This window comes from Camarhynchus parvulus, chromosome 2 (genome assembly GCF_901933205.1).
Source record: "Camarhynchus parvulus chromosome 2, STF_HiC, whole genome shotgun sequence".
NCBI classification, from domain to species: Eukaryota; Metazoa; Chordata; class Aves; order Passeriformes; family Thraupidae; genus Camarhynchus; species Camarhynchus parvulus.
In genome coordinates, this window is record NC_044572.1 from 140,702,802 (window position 1) to 140,728,866 (window position 26,065).

The window sequence follows — 26,065 nt, forward strand, 5'->3', positions numbered from 1 at the left end:
TGTGCCCCCAACACGTGACAAACTCCATGTGTCTGTACTCACAACTCCTGGCACCAGGGCACATTACTCTAAGGTGTTTTCAGAGAGCTGTTTAGAATAGGAAAACAGAGAAGTCTTTGTCAAAAAGTCTTGTGAGGAGAATGTGAAGAGACAGATTGAAATGGCAATCTGAGTGATAATTTTCTAGGGGTATGATCATTTGGTGTAGCTGGGGGGTTTTCTGCTCCCTGGTTCCATAACAGCCTGTTGGATGGACTGCAGGGACCACTGCTACCTGGTCTGCTTGCCCCATCACTGCTCTTTGTGTTTTCTCTCTGTTATCCTGGAACAGTTCTGTTCAGGAGCATATTCTAGCAGAAGCTTGTTCCACATGAAAATCGCTCACCAGTTCACCTTTTTAGAAGTGGATGTCTACAAGAACGCACAAATGACATACTGAGATAGGCAAAGTGACTCCCAGCCACAGGGGTTACAAGATATATGATGTTACCTTTTGTTGACAGTTGATGATTTCATGATTTCTGCTTGTAGAGAATACTTGCAATGGACTCTTCTGAGAAAATATGAGTTAAATTTACAGAGTAGGCCATCCAGGGACTGCTAGGGACTTCTACAAAAATGGATGGGCCTCCCCTCTGCTGTTGATACCAACAGCTGTCCTCTCATTACTCCAGCCCAGGATTAACAGTGCCTTCCTCAAGTCCAGTGTGGAAGTGGATTAGGCTAAACAGCCAAAAGGCACTCCTAGTGCAGAATAGGAGTGTCCACACACTGAGTTAGTGCCAAGTAGTTAATGCATTCTGTATTCACACCCTCGCTTATTTTGCAACAACTTCCCTGTGTAGGCAGGCCCTACATGTTCATGTCATTTGATGGTTAGCATTGCATCAGTGACATTCCAGATTCTGACCACAATGTTAGTAATGGAAAGTGGTTCATCTTCTAACGAAATGGTAGGCTTTTTTTTTTCCTGGTTGCATCTTTTGCAACTTTTTCTTTCATGTGCCTGGAGTGAATTTCTTCATTTTTTAAATGTATGTGATATTCTTCTCATCTCTGATACATGAAATTATGCTTTCTAAGCATGGCAATTACCTTTATAAATTATACTGCATGAAGCAGTGATTGCTCAGCCTTTTTTCTTCTGAAGAGCAGGAGAAAGCCCAAGTAATAAAAATGTATTTACAATTTAGTAGTTTGTGCCTGATATATTTTTTCCTCATAAGATATTCCAGTTTTCATGTTTCGCTCATACTGTGGCATCCTTCATACTTGTGCTCCATTGTCACATGCCTGGCCTGCATTCATGTAGACCTAGAGTTTCCTGTTATTTAAGCAGTGTTTATCAGTTTGGTTTATTTTCAGCAAGTCTCTGGTACTTAACCTGCTTCTTAAGTTTACATGTCACCGTGGGCAATGGTAGTTAAGATGGAAAAATATGACCACCTTAGGTTTTCCAGAACAGTAGCTCCTCTGAGCTTACTGATGAGCCTTCATGACATCTTTTTAGGTAATCTTCATGTCCCCCAGCAGCTTCTTCAGGCTGAATCCAAGCAGCAGCAATGAGGAAACTGCAGTTTAAAATGTCATCCGAGGACTTTGAAGTGTGGATTTCTCATGTTTTTTTGCAATAACAGGAGGAGCAAGAAAGCTGCCTCTCTGTTTGCCTACCAAATTGTTTGAGTTGTGTGGTTTATAATCAAAGATATCCTTTCTGTTCCACAGACACAGTTCCCACTGAATTTCAGTGGGAACAGTCTGAATTTCCCAAAATCTTAAGGCAAAATTGGTCTCTTCTCACTTTGATTAGTGTGTGAGTTGGAGATTTCACAGGGTTTTCTGGAGTTCTTGTTGTTTTTTCTTTCCCTAGGATTTGTAGTTACATTTTATTATTAATATATTAAACAGCAAATTGTATCTAGCTGCAAGTGTCTTTAAATCTCCTTCACATACATTATTTCTATAAGAGTTGTCCAATAACATTTCCATCAAATCACAGCTTCTCTTCATTTAAAGGCCATTCTGGAAAACTGGCATCAAGCAGCTCTACCCAGCAGTGAATGGGTAAAATGGGAACAGTATTTCCATTTAGAATAGTGTATTTTAAAACACCTTAAGACTGTAGCTTAGTGGGACAAAGTACTGTAAAATATACAAGTGCTCTGAATTTGATGGCATTAAAGGAGTTTTTAGAGGACTGATGTTTAGTGCAAGACATGATCCTTTCCTTCTTCACTATTACATAAAGGAACTAAAAATTTGCTAATACATTAATCTAATTTGTATTTCATACTCCAGGAAAATAAGAATGGCTTATATTTACAGGATTGTAATTTTATTATGGATTGACCAAATGCACCTCTGTGTGCTTTTTACACAAGTATCTGTCAAACAGGGCACACAAAGCATTTGGCAGTAAATTACCAGCAAGTTGCTTGGCCTGGGCAGGAGCAAGTAAATTTGCAATTGCAATCTGGAGCAACATGTTAGAGGCCACCTTCCTTAGATCAACTTTGTATTGCAACACCAGCAAGTAATCAAATTGTAATGTACTTCAATGCAAAGCCTAGTTTGACTTGGTTGGCAAATTAAACTATCACATGCCTCTGGCAAAAAGCACAAAGCCTTTGAACTGTTTGACTGCAGCTGTAGCTTGCACACCTTATTTTCCCTCTTAAAAATCAAATTAAACTGTAACCTGCAGCCTCTGTAGTAATTTTCCAGGAAAATTAAACTGTTGCTAACCTTTCTAGCAAAGATAACTGTCTCTAATCAAGCTGAAAGGTCCAGGACGAAATTCCCCTCTCCAAGTTTAGACAAATTCATTGAAGGAAAACTCCAGGGCTTATTAAGTATGAAGATACTACCTCTGACTCAGGAAGTCCTTGGCCACAAATTGCTAGAGACTGGAGAGTTTGCCAGAAAGGTATTACTCTCTGCTTCCCCTCTTCTTTCACTCCTACAGCATTTACTGCAGATCCATCCCTAGGGAAGGACCCTGGACAGTTTTGGTCTGCTTCTCTGGACTGAAGGCTAACCCAAATTCAGAGCAGTGATGGGCATGCTGACCCACTTTCAGGCATTATCTGCTGTTCTCAGCAGTGTCAGGTCCTTCCTTTAGGCTTGGCCCTGGCCTTTCCTCAGCCCAGATGTCTTCTGACTCCTAGAGCACAACTCTTGGATGTGACAATGTCCTTCACATCCCCCACCTTTCATTATTTTCTGTGGCCTGCTGGCAGGAACACTTGGCATCTAACTTGTCCTCATAACATTCATGTTTTTCTTGGAGCTCTCAGAGATAGGATTTTTCCCAGCCTGGATGAGTTGCTGTTATTTCTATGGAGTCAGCAGTACAATAGACCCTCTTGGGAGCCAAGACCTTGTCTGTCTGGTGGCTCAGGCTTACAAAGACTCAATCCCACATGCTTAACGTTACCCTTTGATTCTCAGGATTAGTGTCTGACTGTGGCAGGTGAGAAGGCAGAACAGCCCAGCACAAAAGGAAATAAATTAATTGAGTTTACATTGCAACTCACTGAGAACCAGGTTAGAGAAACAGAAATTGGGGAGAGGGCATTGCTGACACTGGGAGCAGTGAGCAGGCAGCAGTCTCTTGGTCATAGAAATAACAATGACAGTGGAGAGGATTTTTCCTCTCATGTTTTTTTAACATATATATTATCTATGCTTAGTATAATTCACAATCCAGCAGTTAATGTCTCTGCACTGTGATTTTCCTATTTTTAAAAGTTGGCTTAAAAGTTCTCAGTCTCTCTCAGCCGAGTAAGTAAAAACTGAGCAAAGGCGTGTTAGTCACAATATCATCAAGAGATGAAAGTGATAGAGATATAAATTAATACCAGCTTTTAATTAAAATTGAATAAGTAAAAAAAAGTTGGCAGTTGCAAAATTCATTATGATGTGTTACCAAAAATAGTTACCTTTATAAGAATGCAGTTTTATTACAACAGCTGTAAACATCATTGCTGAGATAGCAAGATAGAAAATGTGTTACTAATACTCATAACATGTTTCAGTTGGCTGGAATGGAAAACTAGAAACTGTTAAGGCACTTAATATGTGATCTCTCAGACTACCAAAATAGATGTATGCACTTCTGTTACTTAAGGCAACATTGAATTTTGGGAACAATAACTTAGTGTTTTCTGCATCTGGTTTTAATTTTCAAGGAAAACTCAATTTTATAAAAATATAACCTGACTTAGCTGAAGTATGTATGATCCAGTGTTTTTATTTCTTTCTGTAGAATAGTCAGACTTGCAATTTAGATCCTCCAAATGTTCATACATTTCATTTGGTAAAAGAAATCCCTTTGACCTTAATGAAAACATCTTCCAATATGAGGCTACAGATATAGATCTACAGTTTAGAGCATCTTTCTGACCAGCTTAGGATGTGTGTGTGTGTGTCTTGTGTAATGTCTGCAAAATTTACTGTCACTGAAAAAAGTGATTTTCCTTTCTTCTCCTGTAATGTAGAACATCAAGCAATAGCAACAAATCTATGGGTGGTTTATCTGATTTATGGTAATTTGCTATTGACATGCTTGAGGTATTACTTGCATCATCCCAGTCTTGCATATTTGTTTTTAAAAATATTAGCTGCTTATGAAAAGGAAATATTTTAAATAATGATTCATTTGGGCTGTGATCACCTCTTGAAGCCAGGGCCCCACTCTGATAGGCTGTATACAAAATCTTTGCAAATGAGGTGCAACCTGAAGTGTTTAAGATAAGATTGCAGCAAGAGGACACTTTGAATCCAAGAAGATTAATATACCCCACCTACAAGGATTAGGTCTCAACTCATGAAATTTCAACCATTAAACATGAGGCATCTGAATCACCTCCAAAGCCAGTATGGGAACAAGGTATCCCAGCCTGGGATAATTTGCTGTTTCCAAAGTTGCCACTTGCCAATAACTCAAATATTGCTTAGCCTTGCTGTCTTAGTGGGATTTCAACCATTGCTTGGTATTTCAAAAGCTTTATTTAAAAAACTCCTTTTTCCCAAAGTTGTGCAAAAATTGTGCTTTCTTCAAATACTATGTGCTTATGATAGAATAAACCATACATATGAGCAATTTAAGAATTATATGTCGGGGAGTTTTTTTCTGAAAACTGGTGACTAACACAAGTGCATTTCTGGGGTCCATACCATTGCAGCTTTGGTATTTATAGTTAAATTGTGCCCACTTTTTCCTTCCGATTGGCAAGTGTTGGCCTTTGTTAGGTGGTCAGTATCTGATGAAGGTATGTTAATATTCTTGGAGATTAAAGCCTTGAAATTATGATTGACATTGGACATTTGAGCTTCTTTTCCCCCTGTTGATTGCATGAGACCTTAGTAGCAGACACAGAAATATCTTTGATGAATGCCTGAGTATTCCCATGGTATTCACAAGAGTAGAATCATAAGATGGTTTGGGTTGGAAGGGACCTTAAAGGTCGCCTAGGTCCAACCCCAATACCTGGGTTAGAGCACCTGGGTCAGAGACATTCCTAAATGCTTGGAATATTGAAATGGAAAGAAAGGCAAGCTCTGTTAAGGAGGAAGGTCTGGAAATAGTCCTGGCATACCAAGAGGTGCTGTGGTGGAGCAATGGCTGCAACATCAATGCCAGGAGTCCCCCAGCCAGGGCTGTGCTGGCTCCCAGGGCAGCGAGCTCAGCCTAGGCTGGGTGTGAGAGGATTTGGTTGCTTCATGGGTGATGTCTGCTGGTATCATCCGGAAGGTGATGGTATCACACAGGCATGCAGCACTGACCATAAGTTAGGAAACACTGGTCCTTAATAGATGTGGGAGACTGAATAGCAGGGAGGCAAAGATTGGCTGATAGTGTGCAACAGCAGCACAGGGAACCCAGGCTGAGGCACTGCAGAAGGCAAATCATGAAGTAATTCTAAACTCTCTGTGTTCACTTGTGTTTCTCACTCCTCCCTTGGGGTGCAGCTCGTGCAGCTAGAAAGAAAAACGTTCTCCTTGTTTGGGACACCTTGAGGGCTGCACCCCAGGGCCTTTCTCTGACCCTGCAAAGGCATTGCAGAACTACCCCAAAGGAATGGAAAGCTATGGCAGGTGTTAAGTTTGCTGTTATTACCAGATAAGATTCAAAGATAAACAAATGCATTCAACTAAAAGCCTAGATTTGCAATAACAGAGGAGAGCTAGAAGATAAATCAACATGTATGTAATTCATTAAGGCTATACTTGGCTCTCTCTCTCTCTCTAAATATATAAAAATGTATTTAATATACATATTTGTCTCTTCCTTAGCTGCTCCCATGTCTCAACTTTTGACTTTGGCTAACTAACTCCTGCATGGTGTGCCCCTGGGTGCACAGAGTTGCTTATATCTTGCTTTCTTCTTCTGGTGAAGGTGGAGACCTGCAGATCCTCCAGCTCTAGATGGATTTATTCTCATTTGTCTGCCCTTTATCCCCTGGCATTAGGCCACTGGGTGTTTTCTGGGAATTGTCAGAAATTTCGTTCTGCCCCTCCTCTTTAAGATTACTTCAATAACATTTCTGTTGACCGTGACACTTTTTGGCTTTTGTTTTTCACTAATTGTAGTCTTATCAAAATACAACAGCATCACTTTATAAATGATGCATTATGATAAACAGTACAAATTCCTTTTAAAGTGTGTACAGTATGTACAGGCTATACAGCAAGCCCATTTATGACACTCAAATACAAACTGATATTGAGGGTAGGACTGCCAGATCTGCTCCACCTCATCTCTTGTTAGGCTCTGGGGACTCATCTGTGTGTAACTGGGTTTTGGTGAACTTAAATAGTGAATGCCAAAGGTTTTGCATATCTTCAGGCCAGCCAGCTCTCCCTTCCCATCCTTTCTTTCTGGAATTGCTTGTAAATAGCCACACACACACACACACACACACAAACACACACAAAGTGGTTACAATATAAAAATCCACATTTTCTGAAAGACATTCTAGTACAGCATTTTTTGCACTGTCTTGTTCATGGAGTGGTGCAGAAGCATGCTGTGGTATTTTAGATATCACTGTGAGATAGTGCTTGGCAAATGTTGGATTTTATTAGCTTATTTTAAGTATTGGCAATATACATTAAATAAGAAACATTTTTTTTCTTTTTTTCTCATTCTACTTTCTCATAAATCAGATCATGGTAATGACACCATTGAACAAATTGATGAAGATTTAGCTGTGACTCGGAGTCAGATGAACTTTATTTGTCCCATTACACAGGTATGTATCACTGCTACAGTTATTGACAGAGAAATAGTTATTTCATATTCTTCATCTGCAGTACCTGTTAAACAACATTATATATAACAACAATATTATAAATTGTAAGCATTTTCAGAAAAGAGCAATACTGCTGGGGAAGAAAACCCATGTAAGTGGGAATGTAGTTTACCAAGCAGGACCTCATCCTGCAATCTGACTGGAATGCCATGTATGAGTGGCAAACACACTTCTGCAGTTGCACATAAAATCTCAGGAGCAGCATTTTCATGGGCATTAGCAGTTCCTTTAAATCAGTCCTTACTGATTACAGGTGACAATGAAGAGGCCAGTGAGGAACAAGGTCTGTGGACATATTTATGAAGAAGATGCCATTCTAGAAATGATCCAGACTCAAAAGCAGAAAAAGAAAGAAGTCCGGTAAGCTAAAAAGAATGTGTGGAAAGGCTATTTGCTCTGCTGTGTAAGTGGAATTTTACTCCACTTGTTCTAGGAAATGTATTTGGATTGGAAAGGCTGCAGGAAGTAAAACTTCAGCATCTGCCCAAGTCATAGCCTCCTCATTAGTACTAGACACGTAAAGGTGCTTTTCTTTTTAATGAAAACAATGTGTAAGGAAATATTCAGGAATTGTGTGGGGAAGTTACAGCTACATGTAGCTGCACAACAGAAGTAAAGAGATTTCATATAGCCATGACCAACAAAGAGAGACCTCAGTTTCCTATTATTTAGTTGCTGATATGTTCCCACCGCTTATGTAGCAAGCCTTGAAGTAAATGAAAAAAAAATTTCTCCATGCACCTTCTTTTGCAGTTATATTCCAATTCAGCTCAGAAATATTAAAACAGCTGAATGCTAAAGTGAGAAATATTAAACCACAACATTTTAGAATAGAATTTAAGAATGAGATCAGATAGTGCAATGCAGTTCCTACCATGACGGAGTTAAATAATTCTTTCCTTATATCACCATAATAATCTGTCACTTTTCCACATGAGACGTACTTTTTTGAATGAAAAGATGTAACAGATTAATTTTTAAACCTCAAATTCTCCACAATAAATTTGAAAATGATAATGATTTTAAGGAAAAAAAAAAGAAAAAAGTAGAAAAAGAAGAGGCTTGAACACTAATGCTTTTTGGAGCAAGTTGCGAGGACATATCATCTCATCATTGATTTCACCTTTGTTTTTACACCATTTATGCTAGACCCTCCTGCTTTGGGGCTGATGACTTCATGGAAACTTACCAGTTGTGGACTTCTTAATAAATGTGCAGTTTGCTTAGGAAGGTCTGTTAGGGACCAGCAACCTGATTTCCCTGAAGATAATGTCACAGGCAGCTTATTTCCTCCATCTGTTGCTCTGGCATTTGTGTGAGGCTCTACACAGTCCTCCATCAGGGTTACAAAGGTGGAGCTGGAGTTTTTATTCCATGCTCCTTCCATGTTACAGGAAAGCACTGCTATAAAACCAAGCATCAGCCACTATCTCAGTGTCAAGACAGCTTGAAGAACTAGATGGAAGCACCTTGCTTGTGTTACAATATCTAGGGAAAAATCTGGAATGGGAATAACAACAAAACCAGCAACATGGATGGACAGAAACTTGGCTGGAAAAATGAACAGGAATTGGGTAATAGCTCTCAAGTTGGAGGAAAGTGAGTGTTCTGGAGGATAGGGAGAGGCTAAAACGCATGTGCTTAACAGCCCAATGACAAGAATACTTTCTCTGATACTGAATTTAGGATGTTCATATCTAAATATTTCTCTGTGCGGTTAAATCCATCAGAACAATGTCAGTTTGGGAGAAATTGTTGTAGTGGATCAAAAGTTTCAGCTCTGCTGAAAAACAAATAGGGTCACACGACTGAACTTTATTTTACCTTTTAAGAAATGGAAGACTAGAGAAACTCTGGAGTTAAAAAATCATATCAGCTGTACAACAACCAGCTTTAAAAGCTATCTTATCCTCAAACCAGAATTATTTGTGCAGTCTGAACACTGGCAGTTCTTAATACTGAGCCTTTAGCTGGCAGCCTTACCATTTTTACAGCAGTTATTCCAGTGCTAGAAAAGCACACACAGAGCAATGCCACAGCTTCACTGTAACTAAATTAAGGATGCTTGGTTTTCTCTGCCCAGTCTGACCAGCCTACGGTAATTTTAAACTTTCTCATGAAAATGCAGTTAAAACCCATCATCTGCTGTGATGGGAAGATGATGGGTTTTAGCAGGCCAGCTATTGCTATTGAAGTTCCCTGTTCAGTTCCCAGTCTGATGGCCTGGCTGCTGGGCTGTGCCCCTGCCAGGGATATTCCTGTGGGAGCAGGTGTCCTGGCAGAGCAGGGCAGGATCCTCGTTGGCCTGGCTCTGGAATTGGAGCTGCTGCTCACTCTGCAGACACACAGTGGCTGTTTCCTCACAAGTACTTCCCAGCTGGAATCCACAGGATGCCTTCAGTGCCCTTGGCAGTGCAGTGCCTGCCTGCCAGCCCTTCAGCTGACGTACACACAGCCCGTGCTGACAGACTTGTCACACACTCCTTGAGGCAACTCTTACGTCTCTTGCTTTGCTCACTATTTTCCACTGCCTGGAAGGACATACTAATACTTTATGCTTACAGGAAATGTGGGAAGCTTTCTGAGCTCTTGTTATTCATTAATCTGGCAAGCTATTGCTGTATTAAGGTGATAAATGGGAAAACTGAGGCACAGAGCAATTAAATGACTGATCTATGACAAACACAGTAACCTGTGGACGAATCTGGAGTAAAAGTTATGAGTACTGAGAGTAAGTAAGTCCAGCACCTCAGACAAACATTACTCTAAGAGAGGAAAAATTTCAGGAAAAGTACTACTTCTTACTATAGATACCATCTGTGTATGTTTGGGCTACCACCAAAGGAAAATGACCTTTGGTGCCTGAATATCTTTTACCCTGCTGTCTTTATCTGGCAGTTTCAAGTAGTTGTAAGACATTTTGTATTTGATTATCATCTAGAGGCTTAGTTAATTTGGCCCCATTTCTCCTTTCTGAGCTTTCACAGCTCATAAAAAGTCAGGCTGATTTTTACACCAACTAGATAGTCCACTGATTCACCAGTCAGTCATGGCAAGACTCACTCCCTTTTGTTTCCCTAGAAAATAATTTCCCTACTTATCTGCCAGTGAAGATTATACTGCCCCACTGCAGTTTAGTGAGGTAAGCAGTATTTACCTGCAGTTTTTAGAGGACTGCAGAGAGAGAAAGCAACACAGAAAGGTGTCCATGCAGTGCTGATATCATTGCTGATGAAGGCAGCTTGTGTGCTTGCAGCAAGAGAGTGATATACAGGTGAAAGGCTCCATCTCTCACTGTGCGCCTTCTTTCCTTCCTTCAGCTGATGATTCTCACCAGTTGAGATAGGTTTATTTTTTTCCCATATAGAGCTGGTGAAGAGGACAAGAGGTAACAAGGAACTGAGAGAAAGAATGAAAAAAAAAAAAAAAGCTAGCAGGTGTTATGCAAAAGCCCAAATCTGTCAAATACAATTCTTCTTAATGGAGTCTCTCTTTTCTTTTTAACAGATGCCCTAAAATGGGCTGTAGCCATGTTGATGTAAAAGGATCAGATCTTGTACGAGATGAAATACTTAAAAGACTGATTGACAGTCAGAAAAAACAAAGCTGGTCAACCCTGGACACGTGAGCTGGATATGCTACTGCCACAAAGAAAATTTGTTATTAAAGGTCTTGTGAGATAAGTTGATTCTAAATAGGTTGTATAACTGATTGTTATGTGTTAAGTGTTTCATTTATAGGTAAATCATTGTTAAATGTTTCATTTATAGCCAAAGTTGAAGGTCTCTGCTGTAACTGGAAGCATTTTTTGAACTCAGGAATATAAGGAAGTCTAGTTAAACTTGTTTGGGTTTTTTCTACCTTCCTGAATTTCTAAAAGCTTGCATTTGGTAAATAAAGTATGTTTTGCAGCATTTAAACTTCCTTTTCAGTGTGCTGGTTTCTTCAGCATATTAGAGATGCAGATCCTGCCAGCGTGTAACAATGAGTGCTTTGCTCTGTGTTGCAGATCGTTCTGTTACTGTCTGTAACTACTGGGCATGGTTGGAGTCACCAGGGATTTTCAGTGCCTGGGACCATGCCCATGTTGTAACACAAACCTTGGAGATGAATTTTCAGAAAGTGTTGCACACTTATACCTTGTTTGTGGCCACAGAGAACAACCACTCAGCTTTGAGGATTTGGCCTTGTTTTTTATAATTTTGAACTCTCTGCCCTGACTTAGGCTTTTCTTTTGAAATTCAGAAGCATTTTACAGGCTCTTTTCATTTGGGAGTCCCAAAAGGCTTTACCTTAATATTGTAGGCTAGAAGACTACAATTATTTACAGCGGTATTCCAATAACTATATTTGAGATAGTACAAATATATTGTAACCATATGCCTTGGATTGAAAAACAGTTAATCTTTTTGTATAAGCTTCAGATATCTATGCTTTTGGGCACAGATCCAGAAAATAAGTTAAACTTTTTGACACTATTTATTGCCTAAATTGATCTGAACACATCAGGCAGATAAGGCATACATGAGTTAGAAATAGCCATAGGTAAAAGAAGCTGCCTTGGCAGTCAGATGACAATTATCTCTTGGCATTTGTAAGCAGAAAATACAGTTTTCTTTGAGCTTTGGGTTCCTTAGTGGGCTAGATGGTGTTTTCCTATGTAATTTTTCTGAATTTGCAATCTGACATTTCATGTAAAATGTAGCTGAGGTACCCATGTGCTAAGGTTTTCACTCTGGGTTACTGTTTGCTAACAGCTCTCCTTTCATAGACCATTATTAACCCCAATTGCACTTAACAGCACAAACCACTTCAAGCTGAAAATTGTTATTTTGTAATTGAAGAATATTAATCTGCAAGCTGATTTCATAGCTGAAAGAGAGAACTGAACCATTATTACTTGCACTGGGCTTTTGTGTTCAAAACACTTCATGGGAATTGGCTGGCTAATTTTCATTATGTGGTCTAACCCCCTAGGTCCATCCTTTCCCAACTCTGCAGTGAGCGTGGGTGCTTCTGCCATGGAAGCCCAGCTGAAATAGCTGAAAGGGACTGGGGGGTGGTTGAGCAGTATGTACTTGCTTGTATTTTTATGTGTAAAATCAGGTCCCTTTTAAAATACCTCAGGGCTCAAACCTGTAGTTTTTAAGGTGGGTCACCATTTTTCAGATAAATACCACAAGGGAGGATGTTAACAATAGCATTTTTCAAATAAAAACTGGGAGGGGGAGGGAATGTCCTTTTTGTTTCATCTTTAAGATTATGGTTAAATTTATTCTTGAACCATTTCTAAGCAGAATAGTCAGAAACAGAAACTTGCATTGGTAAAATAAGCTCTGCAGTTTCTGGCAGAGGTGCATTAAGATTGTCCTCTTGGATCTAATTCAATCCCTAGTGATAACCAGCCTCCCAAGTTTTCAGATGCAAAGATGTACATACATTTTCCATGGCCACAAGTGCTGCACCTCAAATTTAGTTTGTGTTGGTGTCTGAGTGTGCCTTCCAATAACACATAACATTATAAATGGTAAATTATACCCAGATTCCTACCAACAAACTGGTGGCAGCAGGTTTCGTTTGCTACCTGTGGCATTTGTACCAGTATAGCCTTGGATTGCTGCAGTTCCTGATATGGTTCATTGCCCTCATGTTCCAGTGAGTAATGCTGTGAGGGAGATTGCTGTCTTGGTTACACCTTGTTGTCCTACGTGAAAAAGAGGCTTGACCCATCACAGTGCTGCACTCAGCCTCTGTTAGCTAATCCACAGGTAATAAGGTGGACTGCCTGCTTAAGATGATGCAGCTGAGAGAAAAAAAACACCAAACAAATCGGAAGCAACACTTTAAATGAAAAGAACAAATAGTCAAACAGTCACTTATGGCCACTCCAAGAGGAAAGGTATTTTTAGATGTTCATATTCCTGCTTCAGACTACATCATCTTCCTTCTCTCCTTTGCTAGCCTGAGCCAGGCAGTGTCAGTGAATCAGAGAACCTGAACAGCAAGTGAAGTTTTGAAATCCTTCTTGGTTTTACCTGAAAGAAATGGACTGATTTTTGGCAGCACTGGCCTGCCTGGCTTTAATAACAGTCACATCTGAGGTGAATAGGCATGTGCATTTAAATAGAGGTAGGTTTCTTTCTTTTATCAGCAGAGATGCCTCTTTTAAAATATGGCCATGTTGTCCACATACTTGTTCACATGTGCCATCGTTGCTGGTGAGAGTACTTGAGTCCCATTAGAATCAGTGATGCACCACACAGATTCAAGTGCTAGAATAAACTGCCTGTGCTTACTGAAATCAGTGAAGTTTTCACCAAAATGTTTGGCATTTCTGAATTTAAACTATAACATAGCCCCCAAAGAATCCTAGTATGATGAATGTTTTTTTTTTTTTTCTTTGAACCTGGAACTTGAGCCATCCTGTTGACTTTGTCAGGGCCGGTTCTCTCCTGTTGGTTCTTACAAGTAATTTTCCTCCTTAAATTGCAAGATTCCAGGGTTGGCCATCAGCAGCCATTGCAGCTGGCTCTTCTCTTAACTAGTTGGAAGGACAGACTGACCATGGCAGCTGGGGAAGGCTTCTGTGCCTGTCAGCTCACCTGGTGCAAGATACAAACCACTACTGATTCACTGGGGTGGCTGCACTTAATGGCAGCTCTTTGCTCTTTCATTTGCAAAGTTCAGGGTTTGTTGTGCAGTTGTGATCTCTGTGTTCCCACTTGTCCCTCGTTCCCCCTAAACTCCACTCTGGGAAGAAGTAGCTTGAAAGAGTTAAAGAATAAAAATAAGTGCCTGTGATGAATAAGCTGTATGATCTGTATGATTCACATAGTGGAAACTCAACAGCAGTTAAACCTTCAAATCTTAATCTGCTTTGGCTATAAGATATCATATGTAAACAGGCATATGTTAACAGTTCACAGGGTAATTTGTGTCTCATTGTCTGACGTCAGAAATTTTGCAATGATATTTTAAAAAAGAAATTCAGAGGTCAGGTGTTTGTTTTTTATTTTCTTTTTCCCATAAGGTGTGCTTTACAAATGCAGCAAACCTCAGGGTAGCTGAGAAGGATCTGTCACTGAAAACTGGTGAGAATCTGTCTCTGCTAGAGAAGTTCCATGTGGTATTTTGAAGGTTTAAAGAAATGTCTAGGCAAATAGTGAATTAAAGGCAAGAGAGATCCACATACAACAGCTTTCAGTGGTACCCTGAGGCACAAGCCATTAACACTTGCTCACTTAAGCTTGCTCTCTCACTTGAACAGATTCTTCCATTTTACAACTAGAGAGTCTGAAGTTTTCAAATCAGTGAAGCCATGACGAATAAAGATAAAAACTAATCAGGCAGGCATCTCATGGAAGATTTAGCACACTTGTGCTAAAAGGAGTGCACATTCCTCTGAATCAAGGACATATTCATCATTACTGCTCTGGAGCTGTGATCTTATTCATTCTAGAAGAATCAAAAAGACTAAGTGCTCCCTTGAGAAATACCCGGAGCAAAGCAGGGGCTGCAGGAAGTGATACTGATGACTCAACAGCCAAGGCCAACACACTGCCTTATTTTAGACAATGTCCTCTTGGATACTCATGTTTCCTCATGAGTGGCTGATGACAAACGTCTTACCTACCTGTGGTCACAAGTACCTCATGACATTTTTCTCAAGAATAGCTCTAGTATTGTGGCCAGAACTAGCTTAGAATTCACTGTGCAACTTAATAAAGTTTCACTGCCATTTTGAGTGAATCTTAATCCTCACCTTTCCTAAAAATCTTCATGTATGGATCCTGCTGTGTCCATTAACAAAACATTTGCCTAATGGACAGTGCTTTATTATACAGTGAAGAAGATGCACTTTGAAAAGGGCTTCCTGGAATGGAAAATCTAAAAATATCCCAAGGACAGGTCTTCCTTTCTGTTACTATAGCCAAAGCCTTAAGCTGATGGCTCCTCACTGCAGGTACAGACTAGTACTGAAGGCAAATTCTAAGTCTTCTATAAATAATAATTTATTTGCTGGTCATAAAGTTCTTATTGTTAATACATAATATTTCAAACACCTGACGTGGTCACAGAATGCTCAGAGGAGAATCCTGTGTGTAGGTGCCAGCAGATTCTAGGCTCCCAGCCAGTACCTATAAAGAGCAAAAACATTACATTGATTGTTAAGCAAGTAAAAGTCTGGAATGGGTGTACATCATCCAGTAGATACCCATGTATGTGCTTAGCCTTTTGATGCATGAATAATCGCAGTGACTTGACAGGACTGCAGCAGTGTGCAGAAAACACAGTGTGTTTCATCATTTCAAAGCACTGCAGAAAAGGCTGTGGTGGGCTGAGAAGAGAGCCTGCCTCTCTTGCTTGTTCTGATGTTAGTCCAGACCCAGAGTCTGAAAGCACGCACATGAATTGAATTGCATGGGAAGCTCACCAAAGGAAGTGTTTGCTTGTAAACTCAGTATGAATAGGATCTTCTCTGACCGCAAGGGAAACGGAGACACTCATTCACTGTCCGCTTGTGCAATCCACTTCTGAAGTAAAAACAGGATTTGAGGTCTAAAACCTGAACCTTCACACGTCTTCCAGGCAACAGAAGAAGCCTTCATGCTCTCCAGTTAGCAAAGGAACAAAGTCAGGAGGTGCTGCTCATAAGACTCCTTGGATTTGTTAACAACAGGCTTATCAAAAGGGAATCATTGAGAGTTCTGGGCTACAGCAGCCCTGAGAGCAGCTTTTGTGTGGGCTTGAGGGGAGACATCTGAACACCATTACACTGCACTGCTTTTGATGTCACTACGTGCTCGTCATGTGTTTTATATCTCAGCAGTGAATCTGTCGCCAAGTTCCACAGTGTCTGAGGATGGCTGTGGGTTATCACAGATGCTGCTCTGCTATAAAAAACATCACTTTTAGTTCTTTATCACCTGGCCATACGACTACTCTTTGAGCCCCATCTGTTCAGGGTAATTCTGTACACCATTAGATTATAGATGACATGCTGGTTTAAAATTGTTGGCTGTCAATCTGACAGTAGTTTAATTTTCATTGCATGGCTTGAGATAACTTTAAAAATAAAGATACTGATTTTTCATCGTTTACCAAAAGTTTAATATTAGCCAAAATATTTGTGTCCCTTGCCTTTCTCATCCGGTAACTAAAATGAAGACCTTTTCATATTTTTCTGTGGCAAGCAGCCAGTTTATTTATAAGTGCCCTAATCTAATAGAGATTTATTCAGTGTGTCCCATGAGACATACTGTCAAAGTTACCAGACCTGTCCCAAGCACTTGGGAAGTGGGGAGATGGTTACACAATTCTCATTGCCTCTGGCTGCTCTAGTTATAGAGATAAAGGGTCAGAGAACTGGAGCAACAGTGATAATTTTGTGAGCATCTAAGGAAAAGCAGCTGCTCAGGTGAGTGTAAGCACTGGCTGAGGGCAAGACAGGTAGATGCTTGAAAACCATGTAACAAAAATTCCCTTAAATAAGAGGAATGGGAGGATCAATGCCTGAGTACCAGGAATTCTGGATTCTTCAGTCTTCATCTCACAGATGCACTAAGCTGCTTGTCTGTTTCAAAAAAGAGAAAAAAAATATATGAAGAGCAATATTCACCTTGCCACAGTTCTGGCAAATCTGTGCTGAGTAAGACCCTTCCCTCTGCTAGGACATGCCCATTCTGTGAGACACATCCCACAGGCTCTTTTTTCTGCTGCAGTCCCAGATTCTTGCCTAGCAGCTGGGACTCCAGAAGTGAGGAGACAGCCAGCAGTCCTGCTTGCTTTGACTGGCCTTTTCCAAAGCAGGATCTACTTTTTGTAACGATTTTGCAATGTCCTTTGACTGAGAGCTCCTCAGACTGGTGGTATTGGGAAGGTGCCTGTTGCACACTGTTATCCTTTGCCAGGCATGAAGCCTACTGAACTCTACTTCCAAAGGTCATCCCTGCCCACCTCACAGGTACCAAGTCCCTTTGGAACACCAGGGCTGAGTGTTGGTTCCTTGTATTCTGCTGGCTCACAGCAGTTAATTTTTTCTGGCACTTGGATAGCAGGACTCATCCACAGAGTCAATGTTTTATTCCAGCATTAGGTCTGTAATTGTGCACTGATCTGTGCTCCACAATGGTTTTCAGTGCTGTCCACTGGAGATGTGTAACATTGCCCTGGTTCATTTTGAAGGGCTGTAAAGCCATTCAGGCTCAAATTCACCACAGGCACAACTGGGAATTACCATGACAGCATTCATCACATGCTAAGCAGGTAGAGCCTGAAAAGTCTTTTTTTGGGAAGGGGGAGACGGAATGATGAAGGCTTATGCAGGGAATAGAAAGAAGACCCCAAAAGATAGCTTTTGATTTCAGGAGGAGACTAGTGCAGGAGATAAGCCTGCATGCTTAAAAGCCAGTGGTGTGATGGCAACAAACACAAGGCTGCTCTGTCAAGTGTGGTCGCTCCATTTTCTGCAAAAATCTTACAATACTGAAATGTTGCAACAGTTTTTCACAAATCTCTTCCTGGAATTCCTTCTGTTCTCAGCACTGGTTCCTAATGATACCAGGGCTGCATGCAAGCACTGGCAGAGATGGGCAAGGAGGACAAGTTTCAGCCCTTTGAGAAAGAGCAAAAGAACATGCCATGCAGGTCATCAGACAACACAACATCCTTGGTATCCCTTCTTTTTTTTTTTTTTTTTTTTCTCTAATTTTGGGGGTTGGCCAAAATTAGAAAAACCAGAAAAGCCAAAGTGGGAATCACTTCTCTGCTCTGCATCTTGAAATGAATTTGGTGGGGATGGAGGGGAGTCTGGATATGGACCTTTTCCTATATTCTGTACCCAAAACATAATACTAACTTGAGTAATAATTGCTACTATATGTTTAGCCATGGCATTAAGGCTTTGAGTACTGAAAGCATGCCAGGCATTTTAAAGAAGAAACAAAGGTTTCCTTCTGTCAAGAACTTCACCCATTTTTCAAAGACCTGGGAGATTTAAGCTTTGGTTTGTCTGTCACATGTAGACAGTCAACTGTAGTTCAGTATATACAGTCAGCTAGAAGAGGGGACCCATCAGTGCTTCTGGGATGAATGTCCCAGGGGTTATCTTTTCCTGGCCTTTGGGGGCTGCATACCCAGTTTTAGGGCTCCAGTTAGCAGGGACAGACATACAGAACATGAAATTGCTGGAATCCCTGTGAGGAAAGGCTGCCCAGGCGCCAGGAGAATGTGGCAGGACTGTGAGGTACAATGCTGCGTGTACTCTGCTCTCCTCACATGCCAGGTGGTTTTGGGGGAGCCAAGATTACAAGAGGTGATTTTTTGCCTTCCTCAGGACCAGTGGGTGCCATCCCCCATTTGGCTGCCAGTAGCCTGAACCAAGCACTGTGCTTAAGTGCCACTGTGTCCCCATGGTGTGGACCTAGAGGTTTTTGATGGATGGGAGGCTGGGCAGGTGAAGGACACAACTTCCAACAATGTATGCAGCAGATCCTCGGTACAGCCCTTCTCCTCCGCAGGGACAGTGATCTGACACAGGAGCTGAGAGAGAGGAATCTTTGGGAGGGTGAGGACACTGACACCTTCATTCCTGCTCACACTGCATCTCAGTTCTGAGAGAGCTACAGGGGACACCAGTACACACTACTAATGCCCATGAGAACCTTTATGCAGGTCCATTGCTCTTTTGTCTGCACCCTTCCTCTGTCCCCAAAGGTACTGCTACCCTTCCCCCTGACCCTGCACCTTGTACTGCCTCAGATGTAGGAAGCAGCCCACATGTGGCATCCTACCAGCCAAATTCACCCAGCAGCAGGATTCCAATCATTAAACTTCCAGGACGGGAAAAGTAAAACAAAAGGTCTGATAGATACTTGCGTGTGTTTTAAGTATAAGAGGAACCAAATAAAATAGCGTGCTTTGAGAGTTGTGGTGAATCACTCAGAAACAATCTGCAGGCATTAACGGAATTTTATTTCTGAGGAAAAAAAAAAGAAAGAAAGAAATGCAGGCCCTGGGATATCCCTTTATGGCATATGCGTTTTATGTTTAAATGCATTAATGGGACTGCTATGCTATGAGTCATCCCGCACAAGAGTTTCATGTGTTTCTTAAAATACACTAGAAGTAGCTGAAGGCATGCATGGGTTTGCTGTGCAGTTATCTATCAGGAATCTGAGCAAATACCTGCACACGTGGCATCACAGGCTTCAGAGCTGGGTGACCCATCCTTAGCCCTCTCTGCCTCTTGCACAGACCCGGGTTGGGGAAACCAAAACAGAGGAGGAGTTGATCCTACTGAATAACAAAATGCAGGGTCCCTGTGTTAATATTAGGGAAGCTTCAGCGCTAAATTACAGAAAATTTGCATATATATAAACAGAAAACTGTAGAGTTTCCTTCTGAAGCATTCTCGTCAAAACTACAGCTGCCTGCTTTTTTTTTTTTTTTTTTATCCCAGGGATGATTTGTTGTCTGGTTTTGTCTCTTTTTTTTTTTTTTTTTTTTTCCTTTTCCATTTACTACCAGTCCCGGCTGTAAGTCTATTTACTACTCCTTTAAAGCCATGCTATTGAGCTGTGTGGAGCTCCTCTCAGTCTGCTCCTCGCAGGTCGCTGCAGCTGCTGGCTGCTGCCTGGCTCTCCGAGCTATTCCTTTTTCGGACAGCAGATATAGTTTTAACATGGGAAACACCCAGTGCCAAGTATTTCTGATGGTGCACGTTACGTCTACGCGTATGAGTAAACGCTTATGCTCACACAACAGCGCTGTGATGCAAACCTTGGGGTGAGGGATGGTTATTTAGTGATTAGTGACAAGTAAGGACTGGGGCTGGGAACCTGCAATTGCATGGACGAGAAGATCCTGGAAAGGAAGGTGGCCTCGCTTTCTCGACATAATTATTTAAGGTCGAAGGGGGGGGTCCCCGCCGCCCTGCCCGGCCCCTTCAAGTCCCGCGGCGGCTCCCCGGCCGCCCCGCCCGACTGCGCCGCGGGCCCGGGGCGCGGAGAGCAGCGGGCGGAGCGGAGCGGGCGTGTCCCAGCCTCCCTCCTCCCATTTCCCCGTGCGTCAGGGCCGGGAGGAGGAGGAGAATCACCTTTTTTTTTTTTTTAATTTTTTTTAAAGCCTCCAACTACTTTAGCGCGGACTCGGTAGCAGATGGTGGACACGGCCCGAGGTTTCGGCGGGGAGAGCGAAGGGATGCGCCCAGCGCGCAGCGCCCGCCTGTAGCTCCGCGCCCGTTCCGCTCCCCCCATGAGCCGCCCCGCGTCCCTGCTGCCGGCCGCCCGCTGCCGCAGCGCCCCGGCCAAGCGCTTCCAGCCCCTGCACGACGGCCCCGCCGAGGAAGCGCCGGCCGCCAAGTGCCCTCGGCTCGCCGAATGCGGCCCCCCGGACTGCCTGAGCGCTCCCGGCTCGCCGTGTGCCCCCGCTTCTCCCGGCGGCGGCGGCGGCGGCGGCGGCGCGGCGGGTCCCAGCCTGATCGCCTCGTACCTGCTGCTGCCGCTGGCCGAGCGGGAGCAGGTGTCCCGGGCGCTGAGCGTCAGCTCGGGCCGGGAGCTGCGCTGCAAGGTGAGCGGGAGCCGCGCGGGTGGGGAGCGGGTCCTGCCGGTGCGGGGACAGCCTGCCGAACCTCCATCCTCCCGCTGCTCCACGGCTGGGAGCGCCCGGCCAGCCCCCGGCGGCGTTTGCACGCCCTGCGAGTGAGCCGGGACTCCGGCTTGCCTCGGAGCGCCTTCCCCCCAGAGGCTGTGGGAATGGTGGTTTGTTTTAGTTTTCCCCCCAGCCTTTCAATATACAACGAACAGGAAGGGTCTCGGTAGCCGCTCCTGCCGGTCTTGCCGAGCCCTGGCTCCCCTCCAGCTCTCTCGTCATTGTTTGGGGAGAGTTGCTACGCGAGCTGCAGCTTTCAACGCCCTTGAGAACGAATTTGGGTTTAATTTGCTCTATACAGGTGTTCCCCCTCAAACACTACCAGGACAAGATCCGACCCTACATTCAGCTGCCGTCGCACAGAAACATCACCGGGGTTGTCGAAGTCATTCTCGGGGACACCAAGGCCTATGTGTTCTTTGAAAAGGACTTTGGGGACATGCACTCCTACGTGAGGAGCTGCAAGAGGCTGAGGGAAGAGGAGGCTGCCCGTCTGTTCAAGCAGATTGTCTCCGCTGTAGCTCACTGCCACCAGTCAGCCATCGTACTTGGTGACCTCAAGCTCAGGAAATTTGTCTTCTCTAATGAAGAAAGGTAAATGGCTGTCAGCAGCCAGCCCTGGGGTGAGTGGGGAGGGAGGAATGCCACATCCAGAGACACAAAAAGCGTCCCAGGGAGTGGAAACAGCCCCGTCAGCCGGGCATCACCTGCGAGCAATTCGAGTAGGTCCTCATCACGTGTGTGTAGTAGGTCACGAATCTAACCGGGGCGCACTCCCTCTTAGATCTTGACTGATGAAAGGGAGGAAGCTCGCCGGGAGCTTCCTCTCATTCAGCAGAAGTTCAGTGAAACCCGCTGACAGACAAAGGGATGATAGTTCAGATGCTCGTTAGCGCCAGAAGATGTCATGTGTGCCACTCATTCAGTGTCAAATGAATAAAAGGCAGAGAGGGAGAGGGGGGAGGCTGAGGTGTGGCGGGAGGAAGCAGTCCAGCTGGGGGAGCAGGAGATGTGAGGAGCTGGAGCTCTGGTCCCTCCTCGGGAGAGTTGCCTTGTGACCCACGGTGGAGCCCCAGCACTTGGGTAGGGTCTCCTTGCTGAGCCACTCTGCTGATGAGAATGATGCTGCTGAACCCTTCAAGGCTTTTATCCCCCCTCCACTGCCGTGCTTCCCATGCACCCCGTGCCTGTGGATTGTGGGCACGCACAGGAGGGAAGGTGGCACATGGTTAAATAATGCTTTGGGAATCCTGCATCAAAGAAAATCACTTCAGTAAAACTTAGCCTAAAGCTTAGGTTCATAGAGGAGATCATAGTATCTAGTTGTTAAATTTAGATTAGGGAAATAATTCAGTATTCCCTGGAGTGTTTGCTGCTCTTGCAGTGCTTCACCACACGTGGCAGAGTCAGAAATACAGCAAAACTGACTCTGGACTAGCTGATTATCCCAAGGAATGTTAAAAAACTAAGTAAAAGCTGTAATGGAGTTGTGCTTAATATCATGAAAATGTAAGGTGATACTACGGATGCAAAAGAAAAGGGATTTTGTTTTGTTAAACTGGGCTAATGATTCTTCAGGATATCTTTTATGAATTTGATAAGAAAATTAACCAGCACTGCCCCTCTGAAGCAGCCATATGTTGATGTGTAAAGAAAGCTATTCCTTTGAAGGAAACTATTGCATCTTTTCCCTCCCATAAGAAGATGAAACATTTGTTGAAATGTTACGTTGCACACAGTCTCGCTCATTTGGAAATAACGTGTTGCACAGCGATGTCATGTGCATCACATTTGGCAAGAAGAGGGTTAAGCAATGGCAGGCGACGCGGGCTCTGCACAGGTGCAGTTTCAGGGCTCCCGCAGCCAATCCCGGGCCCACGGTTCTCGTTGAGTCATATTTTCCGTTTGCAGAACCAATGGGTATTTGCCGAGGTCAGGCTGAGGACAGGCTGAAGCCAACATATCTACACCCCAGCAGGCTGCCAGGCAGTGCAGAGCCCTTCCAGGGCTGGCTGGTGGCTTCCCTGCCGACGGGGAGCTCCCCTTACCCTCCAAAATAGGAGGTTGGGGTGGACCCATCTCCACCTGGAGATGGTGGGTGTGGTGATACACTCCAAAAGGCAAAAAGAATAAATTACGAACTAATATGAAAAAAAAAATTAAAAAGCTTAGGGAAGCCAATGATCCTCACCAGTGCAGAGGGGTTTTGTGGTTTGTGGAATCTCACAGCTGGATGCTGTTTGCTCAAAGGGCACACAGTGGCTGTAAAGTGCCATGTCACCAATTAACCCCCTGCAGTGGCACTGCAACCTGCGTGGGTAGCGGAGACTTGGTGTTCTTCAAGAGTCAGACTCTGTGTTGTTAAAATCTCCAGTTAATAAAAAAGCATGAGCGTCACTGAATGCTGGCCCGATGCACACAGCAGCACTTCCATTACACATTCCCGGGCGTCTGGGCAACTTCTCTACTGCAAGTTGAGGTGTTTCCTTTCTCCGTGCCAATGTGAGAGAGAATGGGGCCATGGCAGGGGCTTACTGTGCTTGCTCACGACTACTGTTGCTATTTCTCACCTGTGGCTTCCTCTCTTGCCCTCCCTAGGACTCAGCTGCGTCTAGAGAGCCTGGAAGATACACACATCATCAAAGGTGAAGACGATGCACTGTCAGACAAGCACGGCTGCCCGGCGTACGTCAGTCCTGAGATCCTGAACACGACAGGGACTTACTCTGGAAAATCGGCCGATGTGTGGAGTTTGGGAGTGATGCTTTATACCCTGCTGGTGGGACGCTATCCCTTCCATGACTCAGACCCTAGCACTCTGTTTTCCAAAATCCGGCGTGGACAGTTCTGTATTCCTGACCACGTCTCCCCCAAAGCCCGCTGCCTCATCCGCAGCCTCCTGCGGCGGGAGCCTTCCGAAAGACTCACTGCTCCAGAGATCTTGCTTCATCCTTGGTTTGAGGCAGTCTTGGAGCCTGGATATACAGACCAGGAGACGGGAGCTTCAGATCAGATTGTCCCAGAATATCATGGAGACAGTGATGATATTAGTTCCTTCTTCTGCTAACCCCGAAATCTCAAAAACCTTGTCGGTTCTTACCTCCGGCATCTTTGTGGGGTTTCATTTTCCCACTTCTGCAAACTCAACAGCATCTTAAAGTGCCAGTATGGTCAGAAAAGTGACCTTGTCTAAATGAATGCCACCCTGGAGGTCTCCACTCCGTAAGTGTACTCAGAGTTCCATCCTCTTGCTCTGCTGGTCGGTCCCACCAGCCCTGGAGAACTTGTGCAGCCTTGTGAGAACTCTCTGGCTCTTCTGCCTCCCGCATCCTCCTCTGGTGTACCTGGTCACATCTTGGCTGCAGAGTCTTACGTCTGGCAAGGTGTGGGATGGAAAGGCAGCTCCTTCTGCTTTCCTGCAGTGGCTGCAGAGGTGTGGAGCCCTGGCCACGATGTGTAGGGGCAGAGGGGCACATGGCACACCTCTGCCTGAACAAATCTGACAGAAATGTTTAAGAGGGGAATTGCCTCGGCGTGCCCCAGCAGCCAGCTCACAAAGCAGCTCTCTGACTGTAAGCACACATTAATGAGGGAAGGAGGTCTTCACCCACCACGGCCAGCTCTCTGCTCGCTGCTGCTCCTCCAGCTGATCCTGCTTTCAGAGGCGTGAAGCTCCTAGATCCACCCGTAAGACAAATCACTGCTGTGGTTCTTTCTGAAGCAGAAACCAGTGGATCTCCCAGCTGGATCCCTTCTGATTCCATTCGCTGTCCAGGAAAGCGTTTTAAATAGACTTAAGCCTCGTGTTACCACGGTGTAGCCTATATAACTTTATGCCCTCAGCAAGCTTGTCAAGTAGCAGGTCTCGTTAGCTCCGAGTGCCAAAACGTATCCGTTTACCAAACCGTAACACTATCGGCTGGGGCACCTTCCCCTGGAAAGGATAAGGGGTGTCTTGTACAGTACCTGTAAACATGGCCGTGTTTTTCAACCGGCTTAACTCTTAAAAATACCACATCACCTCCTCTTTCCCCCTCCACCCCCACAAAAAATTAGTCTTAAGAGTAAAATCTCTGTACACCCTTAGTTGATTATTCAGGTATGCCTCCAGCCTCCCCCGCCTATTTTTTTTCCTTTTTTTTTTTAAATTTTGTTTTTTTTGTTTTTATTTTGCATGATTATTCATAGTCTTTCCAATATGTGTGAATAATGAATATATCTGAATCATTAGCTTCCTGGGTTGGGGGTAAGTAAAGCTTAGTCCTGCCTAAGATTTCTGCTTAGTTTCACAGGTGTCCAGTGGTTTATGCAGAGATGTCCATTCACCTTAGGCAAGAATGTGGCTTCTAAAATGGCCGTGAGGTGGGTGATGCACGTTCCCAACACCACCCAGTTTGAGTGAAGTCATTTTAAGGGTTAACTCTGGCAAGCTGCAGTCCCACCACGCGTTGCAAGAATACCATGTATACCTCATGGACTGTGTACTTTGTACATACCTTACTGTTTGGGGTTTTATTTTCTTGTTTTGTTGTACTTTGTCTTAATAAGAGGTGTTGAAGAGCAGTTTAATGTGAATTATTGTTGGCAATACTAACTTGACAGAATCATGAGCATTAAGAGCAGAGCGCTCCAGCTCTCCATTGCACTAAACCTCTCATGATTGCTTGACATTTGTATCTGTGATACAGTTTAACCCTTCTATGAAAAACAGTACATTTGTATATATTGGTAGAAAATTCTGCCAGAAAAGCTAAAAACACTATGTCCAATTTGTACATATGTATATGTCTGTGGAAACCTGGATGATAAAGTCTGACTTGTAGAAAGTTTTAATAAACTTGGTTTCATAATGTTTGTCCCCAGTTCTTGTGGTGTCTCAAGAGGAATGCAGCTCAGTGTGTCTGGTTTAATCTGAAAAACTGGGGTTTGTCCTTAGAGACTATCAGCTCCTCTATGGTCTGTATATGCATTCCATCATGCCTTAGCCTGAACTCCCTCAACTCAGCCTGGGATTGAATCCCCAGGGACAGTGGGGAGAGAGGATGGATCCTGCCTCTTGTGAGGTAGAAAGGGCTTGGGATTTCCCTAGGGTTATGTGA

General features: G+C 43.5%; 2 protein-coding genes across 2 annotated transcripts in view; both read left to right on the forward strand.

Moving 5' to 3' along the window:
* NSMCE2 (NSE2 (MMS21) homolog, SMC5-SMC6 complex SUMO ligase) overlaps positions 1-11,223 on the forward strand; it is a 126,771-nt gene extending 115,548 nt beyond the window's left edge. The window contains exons 5-7 of the mRNA XM_030965829.1: positions 7,171-7,256; positions 7,570-7,676; positions 10,824-11,223. Coding sequence (XP_030821689.1) covers positions 7,171-7,256; positions 7,570-7,676; positions 10,824-10,944 — 314 coding nt within the window. The 3' untranslated portion in view covers positions 10,945-11,223. The remainder of the gene's footprint in view (positions 1-7,170; positions 7,257-7,569; positions 7,677-10,823) is intronic.
* A 9,224-nt stretch (positions 11,224-20,447) lies between these two features.
* On the forward strand, positions 20,448-25,816 carry TRIB1 (tribbles pseudokinase 1). Its single transcript, XM_030971626.1, has 3 exons — positions 20,448-20,885; positions 21,268-21,560; positions 23,565-25,816. The coding sequence occupies exons 1-3, from the start codon at positions 20,571-20,573 to the stop codon at positions 24,031-24,033; spliced, it is 1,077 nt and encodes a 358-aa protein (XP_030827486.1). The 5' UTR covers positions 20,448-20,570; the 3' UTR covers positions 24,034-25,816.
* The last annotated feature ends 249 nt before the right edge of the window (positions 25,817-26,065 follow it).

Bases quoted from the DNA above. Each gene is read 5' to 3' on its own strand.
- TRIB1 (XM_030971626.1), top strand. From the start codon at position 20,571: ATGAGCCGCCCCGCGTCCCTGCTGCCGGCCGCCCGCTGCCGCAGCGCC. The intron at 20,886-21,267 runs GTGAGCGGGAGC...TGCTCTATACAG, and splicing joins GCCGGGAGCTGCGCTGCAAG to GTGTTCCCCCTCAAACACTA. The intron at 21,561-23,564 runs GTAAATGGCTGT...TGCCCTCCCTAG, and splicing joins GTCTTCTCTAATGAAGAAAG to GACTCAGCTGCGTCTAGAGA.